We start from the raw sequence: 19,716 nt of genomic DNA, 5'->3' as shown, positions 1-19,716 counted from the left end.
ATTCCGTGATTTTGTGGTTGAGTAAAAACTAAACATGAATTAACCTTCTAACTTGTTGAAACACATTAGTCTGAAGAAAGAAAAATCCATCATGATGTCTTTGTATTTTATATACCCTAAGAACATGTGTGAATTAAAATCATACTTGTTTTTTAAACTTGGTTCACATAGATTTAAAATTGTTTGTGATTACTTTGGTTAAATCAACACTGAAGTGATTGAATCTTATGACATACCAAAGCTGTATTCAAAGAAATGGACTGCAGCCTAGCAAAACATACAGCTTGTAGTGAAAATGCAGAACAAACATATGGTCCATTAAGACCATATTAGCATCCAACATTCTCTGACTTCTCTTACTCATCCCACTTATTCTGCACATATGCAATGGAGATTGTTTATAGACAAAGTATGCCTAATTGCTGTGGAATAAAGTAAAAGGTTTGTAGTTTCCCATATGGTACCCAGTCCTTAGAAGTCTGTGAGAATAAAGCTTCTTAATTACAGATAATAAATAGTGTACTTTTTACCTTGGCACTGAGGCACATCACTATTCCATTTTCCATTAGAAGAGCAAATTATTTCTTTAGATCCAACAAGCTTGTATTTTGCATTACATTCAAAATTTACAACTTGGCCAAAGGAATATTCTCGGCCTAGCTCAAATGCACCAGTCATAATTATTCTTCCATTTACTGGTGCTTGTACGGGTAAACACTTTGCCACTGGAAAATAAAACAAAACAAAACAAAAGGAAAGGAAAAAACCCAGCCATTTTGAGGTCTATTCTGTAAAATGGATTGACACACAAAAAAGTTAAAATACAGAAAACTCACTGTAATTTCCTTGCACATTTTATAAATATACAGTTTTGTTATGTATTCAGATACCATTTGCAACAGATATAATACAAAAACTTAAGCAAAAAGACAGACTGACATAGGAGGAAGCTTGTAGACTGGCTCTCATCATCCTCTTCTCTGCCCTTGAAGGCTAAAGACAGAGCACCCACTGACCTAGATGACATCCTGAGGTCTCGCCCAATCTAAAATATCCTATGATCCTATGAATTCTATGGATGGTTAGATGAGCTTTGACTGACACATATTGCCATTCAACTTTGTCAAAATAGGTTAATTTACTTCAGAGCTATGCCAAACTGAATTTGCTATAGACAAATACCTGGAAAAGTGTTGTGTTATAGACTGACTACAACAGTTCAGTTACTAACTAAAAATCCTAGTTAAGGATATCAGAACAATTATATTACTGAAGTAAACAAACACAACGTCAACCATTAATTTAGACCTCTTGTATCTCCTAATTTTGTAACTGCAGAACAAGGAAGAATTAACATATGTCATCAGATATTTCTTATTAAGGGGGAAATGACTATCAAAGCTCATTCTTAAACGTTCACATAGATATCACTGAGCATGTATGAAAGTGGCTGGTGTTTTGCCTACTATAGCCCCCGCTTCTCGCTGACAACATTCTCCATCTTATAAGCCATCTGCCTTTTCTATGAGCTCACATTCTATCTTCTAGGTTCCTCACAATTAGGACATTATACAAATACTTTCTTTCATAGGCAATCATATTTCAGTCTAATAAAAACTCCTCAATCATGAAAGAAAAATCTTATGAGGACTTTGAAATTGCAGTATCTTGGTGACATATGACAAAAAAATGTTGGAAACCATTGCTCTATACTGTGCAGAGACCTGTATGCTTAAAGTTGAGGACCCTCAAAATCCAGTAAGCTAAATGTTAAGTATCTGAAACCAAGGAAATGTCAAAACACAGAAAACAAACTCTAGAGAACAGAAAGATATCTACTTTCATTTGTGATTCTTTAGAGACCCTTTTGTGACATTAGATGCTTAACCTAAAGAGAAATTTCACCACTGCACACATATGTTAAAATAGATCAGTTAAAAATTATCTTTGGGAAGAAAGGAAGCTTGTTTTCACAGTCATACAGGTTTGAAACTGGTGAAAAGGTTTCCAGAATCAGGGACGTATCATCTGAGCCATCCAGTCTACTAAGTCTTGAGGTCTGAGTCTCTCTTGCTCTCATTCTTACTTACTGAAGTTCTTCCACAGTATGCTAACAGGGAGAAGAACTTATAACAAAATCTTAATGGCTAGGATATTCATAAGGGTGGAGGAGGGAACTAGCTAAAAACATACATGCTTTCACATACATCCAAAATGCCTCATCCCAGCTGTCTTCTGTAACCATGTTTTGCAGGCATGTGCTCTATCAGGGCCTTTAGGTGAGGAAGAGCCTTAAGCCAGTCTGGGAGTGACAAGACTCTGTTTTGTGAATTCTTTTTAACAAAAGCTTGAGTGCTTCTTGGACTAAAATGGCTAAGCAGTCATTGTAAGAATTTCACTGCTGCATAACTTGAATTTAAACAAATGTCAATTAATACTAGTAGGGAGATCACAGACTAGTTCTGGATAGTATCAGACAGATAAAAAGACAGTTTGATAAAGAATTAAATGTCAAACTCCATTTACCTTCACAGTGAGGGATGTCATTGCTCCATCCATCTGCCTGACACTCACGGTAATTTCTTTGGCTGAGCATCCGGTATCTTACGGAATAAAAAGTAAACAATGCTAAAATACAGTCTCATTGTGTGACAGAAACAGCAGTGCTGCTGTTTTTGAAGCAAAGGAAGTAGGTTTCTTATGTTCCAGCACAGACTAACCAAAACGTGACAAAACCGAGTAGTTTTTTGGCCTGCATCTTCCCTGTTTTGTATCTTTCAATTGCATATGGCAAAAAATACGAAAAAAAATCAGAAAGTAGGAAGTAATCAGTAAGATGGTTTCTTCATTACAGAGATAACAAGCTTTGGTTACATAACAAATAACTAAGGGGCAATTTACACAGTGAGTAGCAAGCAGAGTAAAACTCCTGTTGCCTGTGCTCTAGTATGACTGAAAGCCATGTAACAGCATCAAAATAGGACTTAATCCAAACCATATGTACCTCATGCTTTGATGAGCTAGTATTACCTTAGGTTTGAGGGCAACATGGCCACAATGCCATGGCTTCTGCTTTGTCTGAAATGTAGTCAGAGGAAGTACAGCTAGTCTGAAATGACAGTGAAGAACTGTCTGAACTTAAGGGATTAAGGAGAATACTGATTTTGGAACTCTTGTTGTGGAATTCAGACTAGATTCCAGCAATACAAAGACTGCAAAAGCATGGCTAAACCACTGTACCATGCTTATAACTGATTTGCATTTCCAGAGGAAAGAATCCAGTCATAGGCGTACTTAACTAAGCACAATATTACATATTTGTCTTGTTGCAGTTTTCATTGGAGAAGATGAATAGAGGAAGAAGAGAGAAGAATTTCTTCCAAACAGCCAGTGAAAACAGTTAGTGAGTCTACCAGACATGCCTTCCTTCAAACATTTTTTACAATACATTTTACTTCATAATGCACAAAATTATTTAAGCAGGACTGATGAGTTGTGGTTCTGAATAGGAGACTCTGTTGCATGGCGGAATGACTTTGCTAACATAATTCCATCATGACTGCCTACTGAGAGCACTGATTCCAGCGTGCAAAGCTGCATTTCCATCTGAACTGGCTGGCTAGTGGAGTCATGAGGTAGCTTTACAGACAGATCACTGGTTTTGTTTGTTTTATACTTGGGCAACCATGATTTCAATTTAGCTACAGCCTTACATATTTTAGACACCATGCATGACAGTTTCAGGTGCATGAGTTCAGTTACTCCGATAGCACCAGACATGAGAAAGAGTTACCTTTAGTATTACTGTAATTGCAGAAATTTAAATTAAACAATAACCATGCATTAAATAATAGTAAGCTAAGTTACAGACAATAAATCTGTAACTGACACTTCTTTTAACATTAACACCTTATGTTAACTCCTATGTATTGAATTAAGTAAGTATTACCCCTCATTACATCTGTACTCAACTCTGGCACCAAATACAAATTCACTTCCACTGGTAAGTTCAAAGGAACCAAACTCAGTATCTCCAGGATGTCCACAGGGCTTATCTGGTAAAAAAAAAGAAGAAGAAAAAAATTACTTACACCATGCACAGGAATATGAAAGTGTGAAAGATAGCACTTTCTAGTAATTACAGCGAGTATGGGCCTTTCAAAAATTAAAAAATGCTCAGCATCAGCGTGATCAACATCCCTTTTTTTAATCACTATCCTCAATGAGAACATATTGCAGTAAGGATCTGCTGATTTTTTTTTTTAATTAAAAACAAATTAGCAGGTTTTATTCCTTTAAAAAGGCTGAGCTCATCTTAAGTTGTATGACAAATTTAATGGCAAGATGTAGCTTCAGCTTTTCATACAACTTGTGGCATAAATTTGTCCAAAGCTTCTCCTACAGAATCCATCCATGATTGGAAATGAAATTTCCTCAATCTGATGGGAATTGTTTTGAGTAAAGAGGGATGATCTAAGGCCACAGGAGTCTTTTGGTCCTCAGTCCTTTCTGCTCAAAGTTCCCCATAGGACTTTTCCTGTGGTCTGGCCCTAACTACTTGCCCTCGATTCCCAAAATAATTGCAAAGATAAACACACCATACGCCTCATTCATCCACTTTTGATGTTATAATATGGACTGCAAAATAAACTGCATAGCTAAAACCTATCAGGCCTCCTCAGAAGAAATCTTTCCTGGTCCTTGTTGAGCTAGGCAATTTAATTTCTTGGAAAGTATCAACATCCTTGGTTTTTCGAAGGAAGAGGTGCTTAAGTAGGCCCTACACCTGCTCCAGTGTGATCCAGAGAAAATGGACAATGTCATGATCCATTTTACCATCTAGGGTGGCCTATCCTGAAAAGGGAACAGGATCACTTCACCTGTGGCAGAGCATCCCCTTTCTCCTTCCACCTGCACCTTGCCAGTGTCAGTATCTATTCACTGGGTGGCAGTATTTACTAAAATATGTTGCTAAAAAGCAACTTTTGTATAACTTGAAAGACCCATGTTCACTGAATAGTTATACAAATATATATACAATCTGAGAAGGTGACTAAATAAAAAATCTAAGAGAAAATAGTAACAGCTTTATTAATTCATTTTTACTCATGATTTGTATTCATCTCTGAATGTCACCTGGGACTTAATTTTATATTATCAAACCAAATATTTACACTCTACCAGTAAAAATTCTGTATGTTAGATATGTAAGAAAAAAAGCTCATGTGTCTAAAATTTGTGTTTAAAACTCATTTATTACAGAAAAGATGTATCTACTGACTAACAATAATAAACTTCAATTTCTTCACTAATGAATTCTGTATGAGGGTGTGAGATACTTCCAAACTCTTAAGACAGTATACTAGAGATAATAAGTAGCAGCTGTCACCCTAATCGTGACTTTTCCTTCACAGATTAAAAGAGAAGGCAAGGAAAAATAATTTCCCACTTCCAAGAAATTATATCTTTCATAGAACTAGTCGAATAAACTGAAAAGAAGACAATACTGTTTCTTGACTCGCATTCAGACGCTAGGTTAGTGCTTTATTCTACTTAGACTGTAAATTTCATCTGCATTAGACTTTTTCTAAAATTGTGGAAGCAAGCTCCTAATAACTTAATAACTTAACATACATCCAGTTAATAAGGGTGGCCTAGAGTAGGATCTTCTTCTGTAAAAAAAAAAAAAGTTATAATCCTTTGATCTGAAGAAAAGGACCTTCCAAAAATGTTTCCTTATGCATGCATACTTTTTAGGATGATATTTTAAAGGATGCTGCAATAAGTAAGTTACAGGTAAAGATACAATGGCAATTTCATATTGACATCACTGGCAAGGAATGTGAGCTGTCAGGTCAAGTGTTTTCACATATTTTGCATAAATACTTACTTCTGCATTCTGCCCCTGGAAGGTGTTGCTTCCATGCTCCATCAGCACACTCAAACACAATTCGTCCAAGTTTTATATACCCAGGCCGACATCTGTATGTTACTTGAGTGCCATGTGGATAGGGAGGTTTGTCCCATCTTTCAGTAGGCACTTCTTTAACCCTTCTAGGAGGAGGTTCTTCACAAGCTAAAAATTGTAAATAAAAATACCGGTGACTAAAGCACATGCTACAAATGCCAAAATAATTCTACAACAGAAAATGTAGCAAGAAATCCTGTGGACATTTGTGATCAAACAAGCATATGTATTCTATTTAATCATCACAAAATAGAAAACCGCCGAGAATCCACATTAGGAATATGAAGAGACATTTAGAAGGACATAAGAATAGTCAAGCAAGTGCCAAGAAACCACACGGGACAGTCACAATTCATTGAATAGATTTTAGTTACAAAGACTGAGACAAGATTCGTGTTCTGGTTCTAACCACAGACATCTCTTACCCTTCCATCTGCAGGAGCTCCTTCACGCCTGTCCTTCCATGACCACAGAGAACAGCTCTGTGCACTCTGTAGAGTTTCCTTTCAAACTATTTTCTTCTGCAGCCACCACCATCCTTACTGACATTAGGGTCATGTGTCATTTGATCAAGTTCTGTCAAATGTCCCCTCACTTTTACATTGCCTAAACTTTCTCTCCAGGCCAAGATCACCTGATATTCCAAAACTTACTTCTTCCTGTCCATGACGTCACTTCTTATGACACGTTACTTATTACATGATGTAATTAATTCTGGATATTCACTTTGACCTTTGTTAGCTTCAAAGCATTTTGACTCAATTTGGGGGGGTGAATGGTGTTGTCTGATATTTCTCATTAGCTCAATATTACACCATCTTCCCCAAAAGCTCCTTCCTGGGCCTTTTTCAGTGTCCATGAAATGTACAGCCAAGCCCATATGAATTACAAGAAATGAGCCTGATTTAATTTTATTAAGAAGTTCCTCAACAGCTTGAGCATGAGAAAAATCAGACTAAAGGAGAAAGAAACAAATGTTGTGAAGCTGTTAGTGAAAGACTAAATGATCTTTGTTCAGAAACATTTTGTTGTTGTTGTTTATAATAAGTGACCTAATTTCAGTGACTAATTCTCTGTGCTTGGGTGACTGAAATGTACTTATTTTAAAGGCTGAAGCTTTATGCAGAGTAACAGAGTCTGGGCAGTCTAGTTAACTAGATGCAATGAAGTCTGGTTTACATCTGAACATGAAAGGTGAGAATTCATCAAGAATAAATAAAACAACCTCTGAGAAATAAAGCCTTGGAAAAGAAATGAAACCTCTGTATAGAAAATAAATGGGAGAAGAAATGTCCACCAGAGAAGGAAATTTCTTGGTGAGTAGATTCATTGCTCAGTAGAGAGTTGGCACAAAAGTCCTCTCACAAGTTTAGTTTTGAGGCCGCAGGTTTGAGAAAGCAGCAATACTCTGACTGAATCTTTCCTGCAGATTGTCCAGGTGCTGCCTGAAAGTGGGACTACAGGAAAAATATTTAGAATCTTTCCTCATGTGAGGAATGTGGAGTTATGGCTTGCTGAACTAAACTGTGGAGATCACAACCACAGATTAAGTAGCTGTGATTTCTAATACAAAGTGAACAGATTAAATACCCAATCTTCCACATCAATGTGTGGAAAGTGAATTTAATTTAGTTATACAAAGACGTACCCCTGAACACTCACAGTTTTTATTTCAGTCAGTGGAGAAGCTACCAAATTAGAGGCATAAAAATTGTTTAAATATTCGTTACAAGAACAAGAAGGCTTTATAATTTTAAGTGTTCTACAGCTATGGCATTTTGAACATATAAAGAAAAAAATGTTAATTGTGAGATCTAATAACTTTATTTTGGCTGTCTTAAGTAGCCAGAAGTAGACAAGCTTTGACAACACTGCTGAGGTGCTAAAGGAAGAGTATGCCCACATGTTCACATTTTTTTCCAACTACTTCAATGAGTATGCGCCCACCTATGAATGATTGATTACATCTGAGTAAAAAGTATTGCTTCTGTCCACTAGAGGGTACTACCTTACTATCAAAAAAAGGTAGTAGGAACTACTTTTCTTAGCAAGATTAAGACACATTCACTTTTTAACGTTTTTGCAAAATGCAGGAATAAGCGAAATGAACAAGACTCCTCTACCTAGTTCTGTCTTTCAAATGTGTTAAAAAGTTAGTTTGGTCCAAAAAGTGTTTTGCAATGGTGAGAAAATGAATTTTTCTAATTCTACATATTTTTCATTAGAGCTTATGAAAATTAGTGCTTTCAGTTTGCAAGCTGAGAAAGCACACTCTGAATTCTATGATTTTGAAAATAGGCTATTTAGTACAGGGAGAGCTTCTCTGCTCTATTCCTCCCTGAATTCTGAGTTGTATTATATTTTTACTGCCTGTTGTGCAGAATGGGGCTGCTTAACTCCTCCTTGTTTATATATTAAAAAAAAAAAAAAGGCACAAAAGATAATCTCTTCATAGTCTGTCTCTTCATCATTACTAAGACATGCTTCTTTCTGGGTTTTATTTCAACTCTCTCTGATTGGCCATTCCTGCCCTGATGTCAAACTACGCATTACCATCAACTGTCATAGTATGTATATAATACATACATGACTACAGCTAATTATTTTTTTTAATGCAGTTTCTTAGTAGGTTGAGAAGAAAAAATTTGCTGACACAATGTACTTCAAAACTATATTAATTACATCACTCACCATGTGTAGTCACCAAAATTGGGAGGGTTTTATTTTTATATTAGAAAGCATGCACAAAATGCATACCTTCAAATCCTTTAGTGAGAGACCAGGAGAGCTGGAATTAATCATTTTGTATCTATGTGTGATTTAACCTCAGTTAGAAATAGCTCAAGCTGCTTTCTTGCCATCATTATGCCAGTGGCAACTTCCATGAAGTCAAGCACAAACTATGAATTCAGGTAGAAGTATTTTTCAGCCCTTGTGCAAAACCCCAGCTCTTGAATAACTCACATAGACTTTCAATATGAAGCTTGAACTAAGAACCCTGCATGACCCATGGCAATAGTTGTCCCGGATAAATCAAACATTGCTACATTCACATTCCATTGCAATCTCACTGACCTAAAGAAAGCATTGTGAACAGGAAGTGCAAATTCAGGCAAACTTTCTTTTCAAATTCCAGGACTTTTCTGGACTTCTTTGCAAACAGATTACACTTTATTAGTTGCTTTGGAGCAGTATTTATTATAAGCAGATACAAAAAAGATAATACATTTAATTAATGTCCTGATTTTTCATTTTTTTCGAAGTAAAATCCATCAGATGGTTGTTTTGATTAATAAGGTCATCTAAAATTAAAAACAACCCGAACCAAGCAAAGACACACTAGCTCAAAAACACATAGCTACCTTTCCACAACAGTCTATGTAAAGAAACCCAGACAGAAAGCTGCTTTTTTAAACATGTACAAAAGCATACCTGGATTAAAAAGTCTGTCAGTCAACAGATATTTTGTAAGCTTTTCAGTCAATTTAGTAATCATTCCTCTTTCTCAGTTTATCTCACAGATTATTCCAGACAGAAAGAAATGCATATTTATTGAATATTTTCTATTTTAATCTACCAGCTGTTTACAGGTTTTAGATGTTAGAATAATTAACATAATTAATAACAAATGAGTTGTCTGGCTCTAATTTATAGGGATACTAACCATTAAAGAAGTCGTGCAACAGATTAATAACAGCAGTAGTTATCCAAATAAATAGGTGAAATAATACCTATGAAAGGATACTAAATACTAAAGGTGCTAAATACTGCCAGAAGAAATCTCAGTTATTGTTGTCAGAAGTTTATTAAAATAGGCTACAATGCAAACATTTTATTTACATATTGTTTTAGTTACCATCTTTACATACGCTTTAAGAACGATTTGGGTTTTTTTTCACATTAAAGCTTACCTCTTTCTGCGGCACAATAAATCCAGCATAAGAACAGAGCTGTATACCCCAGGAATGACATCCTAGAGATTCAGAAACTCAGCAAACACATTTAGTATTGTAGCCTACTTTCTTTTATTACTTTGTGTTATTTGCACTCCTATTCTACTCACCAACTGCTCTAGGGACTGACCTTGCAAAGCATTTATATTCTGGTTTCAGCAGCCACTTCCCCTAATCCTCTTGCAACACCGAATTTTTTCTTTTTTTTTTTTTCCCTCTCCAAACTTTGCTAAATGAATAAATAAATAAATGTCTGCAATTTTGGTTGACACAGTCCTTCCCTGCAGTCTGCTTGTTTTTACATCATACCTCTTTTTTTTTTTTCATATTAATTAATTCCTTCCATACTCAGATAAGCTTATTTCTTTTAGTATCCAAAAGAAGTTGTACAAATAAATTATTTTGTGATTCCTTGTGTCTTATATGCTTAGTTAAAAAACAGAAATTCAAATTAAATGTGTGTAAATACAAACTTCTGTACTAAACGCATATCATTCGAGATCTATGTTGAAAACAATTGAAATAAAAAGCAGACAAAAATACAAAATGTGACTTACTAACCCACTGGCTCTTGTATAAGATAACCAACTACCCAGAGCAAAGGAAAAGTACTTGATCAAATACTTGATTAAAAAACCTATGTGATGCTGAAGTACTTGTTTCAGTATCACATGAGAAATGATAAGATGGAGAAGATGTGAATGAATTGTAAGATGGATAATGAACTATGCAAAGAAAAATAATGATAGTGCTAAAAGAACTATGTGACAAACTGGGCTAACAGAGGAACTCCTCATGGATTCATGTAAACAGTCTTATTAATGTTTCCATTAAATGTCTTGACTTTATAAGAAGTGCACTCCAGTGGAAACGTGGATCATATGACCAGAAGTATTTGATACTGAGAATTAGGGAAAAAAATGTAAAAGTACAAAGTGCTCTCAGGAGATGGATGCACAACAGCTGCACACCAGATACCCCATAGTGGCGATGTCTTGACTGGCATGGAGTATATACAGATCGATCTGGTATATGCTCCCAAAAGACCACATAACATACCCTTATAATCACTGGCTTTATTAGCCTACTGATATAGGATAAAAAGTAGTGTGTTTAGTGAACAGATCTCAAATAAAACCTGAATTCCAAACCAGTTAAAACTTTTTTTGCATCTCAAAATGCAGCCGGAATTAATTTTTTTTCTTTTTTTTTTTTTAACCTGGGCTCTGTTTTCAGTTACCAGTTCTAAGGAATGGTCTTAGTGAAAAATGGCATTTAGCTGTTTCACCTAAAGAGCTCTTCCAGACAGCATAACATCTCTTCCTTTCCCTCCCCCTTTCTCTTGCCAAGTGACTCATATGTGGAGAATGAACTCTCACGCTGTTCCATGACCCTGTGATGATTGGTTTGCATCCATTTTGCAGTTACTGGTGCATACCCGATCAGTAAAAAGATTTTTTTTACACCTGCCTAAGTTCAGCTCTAAGAAACAGCTCCTCACACAACTTCACTGCCCAAATCTTTAATTCCTTTTGTTTTGTGGTAGAGAACTGTGTGCTGCTGCAGACAGCAGTGCTCTAACTGCACCAAGACAGTCCCACTTGTCTTCTCTGCATCCATTATTGTACATGCAAGCATTTACATGCTTCTGTACAAGTGGGCTGCTGGGTGCAAAAGCTAGTTTCCTTGCAGTGGTGAGGGAGGAGGTTTTAACCTTCCCTGGTTTAGTCTTCCCTGTCACAGCAGCAGTACTAACTGCTCTTCAAATGTAGCAGTGACACTGCTGCTTTCCAATTCCTTAACCACTGTGGGAAGCTCAGAGAGTGGGAAAAACATTGAGGCAGAGTGCTAGGAGGCACTCCAATTCCAGGCCAGAGACAGTGGCTCAAACCAATTAGCTGTAAAAATCCATGCTGCAGGCATGGGTTCTATAATTTCTCCAATTTTAAGTGTTGTATTTTCTGATGTTGGGAAGCTCAAAGTGGTTCAGGTTTTATCAAACTGCTTTCAGGTGATTAAACCGCTGGCCAAATCATTACGAGCTTGAAACACACCTTTCAGCTACAGCTGAACCAAAACTGGAACTGAATTGAAGATTTACCACAAATTTCCTGACTGCTCTCTATGAATACAGGCAATGTTAAAACTATTTAAGCTAAAAGATAACATCAGCACACAAGAGCAGATACGTCTAAACTTCCTATGAATAAATTTAGGTGAGTCTTCTAATTTTCAGCTTAAGTAGTGAGGCTTTGAAGTAATCTTTTTATAGGCATAATGTAGGCCTATACAAAGAAACCATCTTCGATCACAAAGCAAGGGACCAGACTCAGTCCTTTCCAGTCTTGTGTTTGTGATCTTAAGTCACTGATTAAACTAACCCTAACCAAATGGAAATAAAATCAGGAAGTTAATCTTTATTCCCTTCCTTACCTCTTCCATGGGCTATCACTTGATTCAAAACTGATGTCTTTAATCATGACTTGGTCATCTCTAGCCTCTAATAAAACAGAGCATATAGGCAAACCATGCCTCAGGACCTCTAAGGCAGGCAAAAAGTCATCTCTAGAGGACCCTTACCTCCTACTGATAAGAAAGGCAGAAAGATTGAAGTAGTTGCGCAGCCAAAGGCAGCTGGATTTTACCTACTGAAGCAGAGCTTCTGTGTCTGCTTTGAGAATGGGTGTGACTGCACTTAAATGTTGCTGTGGGCACAGCCAGACAGCCAAAATATCACCACATATTCCCTGCACTAGCAAAACTGCATGTCATAGGAAAGTTCAGGCTGGAAGGGACCTCAGGAAGTTATCTTGTCCAAAACTCCTGCACAAAAAGTAGTTATAAGGTCAGACCAAGTTACTCAAGACTTTATTCATTCCTTGCTCAATGCAGGGGCTTAACATCAAAATTCAGAGTGTTTGTTCAAACCTGAATCATTTTGAGAACAGTGTTTGGAAGCCATTTTCTGTTAGGAAGACAGATACGAGGAAGTCAGTGTATTCCACTACGGAACTAGTGATTACTAGTAATAGGAGCTTAATTAGTCACTGCTGAAATAGCATCTCTGACCAGTATAATTTCAGCATGTTCTAACAGCATGCTTGCTGTCACACTTGAGTTTAATGACAACATTGGAGCCCGCAGAATTCTAGAAACAGTCACTGTTTTGCCCCAAAATCTTCATGAAACGGTCCTATCCCACTATACTAAAAGTGAGATTATCTTTTCATTGTCAACAGTTGTCTCTCCTCCCACTGGCAGGCAACTTCTCTAACTCGTAATGACGTTACACATCACGTAATATCTACAATTACAACCTAATGGTCTGACAGGGAAAAACTGCACTGTTCACTTAGTTTAAACCGAATCACAATCAAACTGGTTTATTGATTTATTAATAGCACATAATTAACTGGCAATCAGTGAAATACACATTCAGGTTCAGTATCGGCAATACAACAGATAAGACACTGTTAACAGACAAAATGCTAATAAACACCTAACAAATTTCTAAATGACTTTTCTTCACCAATCCCCCAAAGTTCTAACCGTGCACACAAAGTTGTGCACTCACCCACCCATAGTTATACACACAGTCCCCCTCTCACACATCCCTTCTGCAGGAGATGTGGGTGCTCAATGTGTACCTGTGCTGCACCTCACAACCTGCTAATGCGCACACGCTGGGGAGAAAGCACCATACAAGGTCACAAACACAACCCCAGCTGTGAGTCCCTACCTGTTGCACCCCACACTGTCACTGCCCGAGCTGGATGCAGGCTGCTGGCGGAGTCAGAGAGGGAGGATGCTCTGCCTGGCCCAGACAGAGGTTTTGGTACCAGTGGGTAAACATACAACAGTGTCAAACCCAACTCCTCTGGTTTTGACTGCTTGCTCTGTTCCCACTGTTCTCCCTACTGTTACAAAGTTTTATTTGTCCCTTACATTTGTTTCTAAATTGGCACCTCCCTTGTTTCAAAACTCACTCCGTAACTCCCTGATTACTGTTTAATCTGGTTGATGGTTGTCATCCCCTTTAATATGATCAGCTGTAGCATATGCATTCTCAGACAGTTTTAGATGCTTGAACTCACATTCCTATCTTAACAGCTGTTGCTGTTCAGGCCATTTTACCACAGATGGGCCATGTGAGCAGCCTTGCAAACAGAAAAACAATATTAAGAATTCTTTGAATATTCCTTCAGCTTCTTCTGATGCAAATTAGATAACAGCATGTGTTCAGGCATGGTTTTGCAGCAATGACAGGAGACATATAATGTCCAATTCTAAAAGTATTTTGTACCACACTTCTGATTACTCTTAAGCACCATCATGTTCTCCTCCCTTAGTGCTCTGTACTCAAAAGTGAAGTGAAAATTACTTGAAAAGGTGTTCTTTGCAAAAAAAGATGCTCTCCTATATAAAAGCAGCTGTCAGTATCTCTAGTTTTAAATAAAGTCCTCCTACTTGCAGCCAAGTGGAGATTCATTGGAAGGCAATTCAGAAGTTATCACCATTTCCCACCAGCTCTCTCTCTGCCTGCTGCAGCGCTGCTATTTCTCTTGTTCCTACAGTTTCTTTCCAGGTCACCACAGATGTCAGAGGACTGTGGTGCACCAGGACCACAGGTAGCTCTGAAGTGGATGCTGTTCCTTTCTGGATCCGTGCTATGATGGTTTAGCAAATAAGAATAAAAAGATCAGGTCATATTATGTGTCCTGTGTCTGAAACAGCCTTATAAGGATCACGCTTGCAGTACAGAGTCATGCTTGTCAGGCTGTGGAAAACATGCCCTCTACCTACCAAGATTTCAGTTTAATTAGACACATGACAAAAAATCCAAAACCATCTCCAATTTTTTTAATCCTTTCAAAGGAATAATCAAACTGGAAATTCTTCACATTTCTCCTTCTGCCCTAGCTTTGCAACTTTACAGTGACCTTAAAACTCTGTTCTCACTTTGGGCTATTTCAGTCTGTTACTGTTTCTGAATCACTATCAAACGTTTTGTGCCAAGCAGAACAGTCTGCTACTGCATAGCCATTTAAAAAATAGGCACCAAGTGGAAAGATAGGCAGACTCCATGAACATTTTTTCCTTTAAGTTTAAATAATTCCAAACACTGCAGCATTGTACTCTGGAAGGCGTATCAGACAGTAAAATAAAGAGATATGCAAAATTCAAAATGCAAAATACACAATAAAAAGTAAATAGGATCATTAAAGATTTAAAGGTTTGTAAGAATAGCAAGATTTGTTTAGAAATAAATACTTCTTTTGGAAAAAACACATGGAGCAGTCTGGAGCTTGTGCTGCTGTTGTAGCAAATTATGATCACAAGTTTTTTAAAAGTCTTATTATGTATTAGTAGTATTCCCCCAATGGCTATGCTTTCTTGAAGGACAATTAAAATCATCATCAACTATTCCTGTCACTAGTCCAGCACACAGCGCAGCTACCTAGCAAAAAGGTGACATAAGCATTTCTTTCTGCAGAAACACTGCAGAAACTTACTGGACAACATAATTATTATTTATGCTATGGTAGTGCTCAGACTCCTGCTGCCCCCAGACTGTGCTATAAGATTCAGAATGAACCAAAAATGGGACTCATCCCTAACAGCCAAGAATCTAGTAAGCCATAACAAATGTACATTTAAACTAACAAACAAAAACGGGACAAAACCAATATGCTTATGTTGACCTAACTCACTGGCCAGGCTATTCCCACGTGCCACAAGTCGAACTGCCGAGGAAAACAACTGGCCTGGCTGAACAGGGAGCTTTTGCTAGGAGTCAAGAAAAAAAGGAGTTTATCATCTCTGGAAGAAAGGGCAGGCAACTTGGGAGGAGTACAGGGATCTTGTTAGGTCACACAGACAGGAAATTAGAAAGGCAAAAGCTCAGCTAGAACTAAATCTGGCCACTCTTGTAAGGGACAACAAAAAATGTTTTTACGAATATGTGAACAGTAAAAAGAATCCCAAGGAAAATATCTATCCTTTAATGGATACAGAAGGGAACGTTGCCACCAGAGATGAGGAAAAGGCTGAGCTATTTAATGCCTTCTTTGCCTCAGTCTTTAATAGGGAGACCAGTTATCCTCAGGGTACTCTGCCCCCTGAGCTGGAAGGCAAGGATGAAGAGCAGAATATACCCCCCTTAATCCAGGAGGAAATAGTTACTGACCTCCTACGCCATCTGGACACTCACAAATCTATGGGACCTGATGGGATCCATCCAAGAGTAATGAGGGAGCTGGCGGAGGTCCTTGCCAAGCCACTCTCCATCATCTATCAGCGATCCTGGTCAACAGGGGAGGTCCCAGAGGACTGGAGGCTTGCCAGGGAGGACCTGGGGAACTACAGGCCTGTCAGCCTGACCTCAGTACCGGGCAAGATTATGGAACGGTTTGTCTTGAGACCACTCACATGGCAAGTCCAGAACAGGCAGGGGATCAGGCCCAGACAGCATGGGTTTACGAAAGGCAGGTCCTGCTTGACCAACCTGATCTCCTTCTGTGACCAGGTGGCCCACCTAGTGGATGAGGGAGAGGCTGTGGATGTTGTCTACCTTGACTTCAGCAAGGCCTTTGACGCTGTCTCTCATGGCATACTCCTTGAGAAGCTGGCATCTCATGGCTTGGACAAGTGTACTCTTCGCTGGGTGAAAAACTGGCTGGCTGGATGAGCCCAGAGGGTTGTGGTGAATGGGGTGAAATCCAGTTGGCGGCAGGTCACAAGTGGTGTTCCCCATGGCTCGGTGTTGCGCCCTGTTCTGTTCAATATCTTTATTAATTATCTGGATGAGGGGATCGAGTGCACCCTCAGCAAGTTTGCAAACGACACCAAGTTGGGAGTCAGGGTCGATCTGCTTGAGGGTAGGAAGGCTCTACAGAGAGATCTGGACAGGCTGGATCTATGGGCTGAGACCAATTGTATGAAGTTCAACAAGGCCAAGTGCCGGGTCCGGCACTTCAGTCACAGCAACCCCATGCAGTGCTATGGGCTTAGGGAAGAGTGGCTGGAGAGCTTCCCGGCAGAGAAAGACCTGGGGGTGCTGGTTGACAGGTGGCTGAATATGAGCCAGCAGTGTGCCCAGGTGGCCAAGAAGGCCAACGGCATCCTAGCCTGTATCAGAAATAGTGTGGCCAGCAGGAGCAGGGAGGTGACTGTTCCCCTGTATGCGGCACTGGTGAGGGTGCACCTCGAGTACTGTGTTCAGTTTTGGGCCCCTCACTACAGGAAAGACATTGAGGTGCTGGAGCGTGTTCAGAGAATGGCAACCAAGTTGGTGAGAGGCCTGGAGCACAAATTTCATGAGGAGTGGCTGAGGGAGCTGGGGCTGTTTAGTCTGGAGAAAAGGAGGCTGAGGGGAGACCTTATTGCTCTTTACAACTACTTGAAGGGGGGTTGTAGTGAGGTGGGTGCTGGTCTCTTCTGTCAGGTGGCTGGAGACAGGACGAGAGGAAATGGCCTCAAGTTGCAGCAAGGGAGATTCAGGTTGGATAGTAGGAAAAATTTCTTTACTGAGAGGGTTGTCAGAGATTGGAATGGGCTGCCCAGGGAAGTGGTTGAGTCACCATCCCTGGAGGTATTCAAAAATCGTGTAGACAAGGTACTCCAGAACATGGTTTAGTGGACATGATGATGGTTGGACTCGATGATCTTGAAGGTCTTTTCCAACCTAAGTGATTCTATGATTCTAAGTTCTTTTTGAGAAAAGGATGTGAAAGAGAAGAGTGGCATTGCAGTAGCAATTCCTTTGCAGTAAGGGAGAAGTAAGAAAATCATGATGCTTTGAAATTATAATGTGTGGGAACAGAAGGTATTAGGGAAAGATGCAAGACACAAGTAATCATCTGAACAGGAAATGACAGAAAAGAATACAGCAAAGTCCAGGCAGTCCTTAGAATTGAAATGGAAATAAGTAGTTGATCTTTGACCTAACAGATATGGTGTTATGGTCATAAAAATGGGGAAAGTAAAAAAGGCTGCCCTTACCCAAGCAGTAACGGACAGACAAAAGGATGGGTCTAAGAAGAAATCCATGTTAGATTATACGAAGTAAGTGTACAAGAACTAGATATTCTGGATGCAAGGATGTAAAATTATAATCTCTAACTACTGTGGGGCCTATAAATGTTGCACTGCTCAGCAACATCCCTTTGCCTTCTATCAACCTCAAGAAGCAGAAGTATTAGATAAAGGTAAAATGGAAGGCTATATGACTTAAAGGTCATTTTGCCCTCTTGCAACTCAATGGGAACTCACTTAGGCAACCTAGCCTGAGCTATGTCCATTACTAAGTATTAGTATACAGTGGTGATATATATGCTTTTTAGACATATATTTTAAAAAGTCAAAATTGCAGTCAATAAGCTTAAATGCTTATATCCATTAAGGCATCCTCTAGATAACTATTTCACACTGATGTAGTTTTAACTTATATATTTCACATCACTAAATAACAGCCCTGTATCATGGTAGGCAAACAGGGAGAGTCCTTAAAATACACCTCTCACCAGTTTTTGCTGTTGGTTTGATTTAGCCTCTCAGATCCATTCAGATTGCAGGATGCTGTGACTCTCAGTCCAGCATGCCTAACTTTAGTCCTGTAAAGCATCTATGTCCTGCACTTCAGATTTGAGATTGCTTTTGGAGTTGATGGCCTGAAAGCTAGGCAAAAAAAAAAAAAAAGAAAGATACTAACAGATTTCTTAGAAAATAACGTTTGGGTTTTTTTTTAACTGAGGAGTGTACCTTTTTCAATGCTGAAACTCTATTTTCTGACATAAACAATATTTAACAGCAAGGACTCCTCATTTCAGAATTTAATCTAGGCACATTTTAACAGATAATGTCAATATTCTCTTTTCTACAGAAGACTCCACCTTTGCAGACTACTTTGGAAGTGAAATTGCAGTTAAAGTGATTCAAATATTGTTTAAATACAGTTTACTAATCTAAACCCCAAATAATTTTGTGAACTGCGAATGCTGAGTCTCTAAATATTCTATTCAGCTGGCAAAGCTGCAGAACTGTCTCATGTGCTTCCCAATGCTGTTAGTACTCTACTCCCCAGTTCTAGTCTTAAACCCAAAACCACACAGACATACTCAAGTGAGAATTGATCAACATGCAGAAATGTGAGAGTTCCAAAGGTTCTCATTGGCAACATAAACATCCAGATACTTCTTAATTATGGGGAGGAAAAAAAAAAAAAAATCAAAAAAGTGAGCACCTGGGAAAAAGCCTCAAAATGAGCTTTATTCATTTATTTTTCAGTCAATCAGTCTTTCAGCCTGCCTAACCCTTTACTAGCACCAACAGACAAACAGCAGAAAGCATGTAAACCTTGCAAAGAAGGCATTTCCACTTACCGTTTTTCACTTCAGCCTAGACTGCTCCTTATGGTAAGTGTCTTACGTATGTCCGCTTAGTGAGTTAACTGAATCCCATTAGACAATATTAGACTATCTTCCTAGAAAGGACAATAAGTAGAAGTTACTCACATTACAGAACTGTTTAAAATGATTTAGTGTGCATTTGCTTCATAAACGCCATATCCTTCTTCACCTTTTCTTTTAAAAGTTTATCTTCACCAGTGCTCTTTCTTACCCCAACCACAATCTCAAAATATTATTTAGGAGAATAAAAACAATAGTTAGGACAGTAAGCTTATCAGCTGAGGAAGACAACTCTCTGAGTCATGGTATAGAACTGAAAAGTAATGGAGGGAACAGGAGTAAGAACTGTACCTGCTAGGTCTATTTCAGCACCACAATGCAGAGGACA

The 19,716-nt window shown here is 38.4% G+C and overlaps 1 protein-coding gene across 1 annotated transcript in view; it reads right to left on the bottom strand.

Annotated features, from left to right (window-relative positions):
• CFH (complement factor H) overlaps positions 1-10,057 on the bottom strand; it is a 39,634-nt gene extending 29,577 nt beyond the window's left edge. Inside the window, exons 1-5 of the mRNA XM_069789351.1 lie at positions 9,880-10,057; positions 5,891-6,076; positions 3,950-4,055; positions 2,527-2,603; positions 531-725 (exon numbers count right to left, since the gene is read on the bottom strand). Coding sequence (XP_069645452.1) covers positions 531-725; positions 2,527-2,603; positions 3,950-4,055; positions 5,891-6,076; positions 9,880-9,940 — 625 coding nt within the window. The 5' untranslated portion in view covers positions 9,941-10,057. The remainder of the gene's footprint in view (positions 1-530; positions 726-2,526; positions 2,604-3,949; positions 4,056-5,890; positions 6,077-9,879) is intronic.
• Between the last annotated feature and the right edge of the window lie 9,659 nt (positions 10,058-19,716).

Source organism: Haliaeetus albicilla, chromosome 8 (genome assembly GCF_947461875.1).
Source record: "Haliaeetus albicilla chromosome 8, bHalAlb1.1, whole genome shotgun sequence".
Lineage (NCBI taxonomy): Eukaryota > Metazoa > Chordata > Aves > Accipitriformes > Accipitridae > Haliaeetus > Haliaeetus albicilla.
This window is presented reverse-complemented; position numbering and strand designations above follow the sequence as displayed.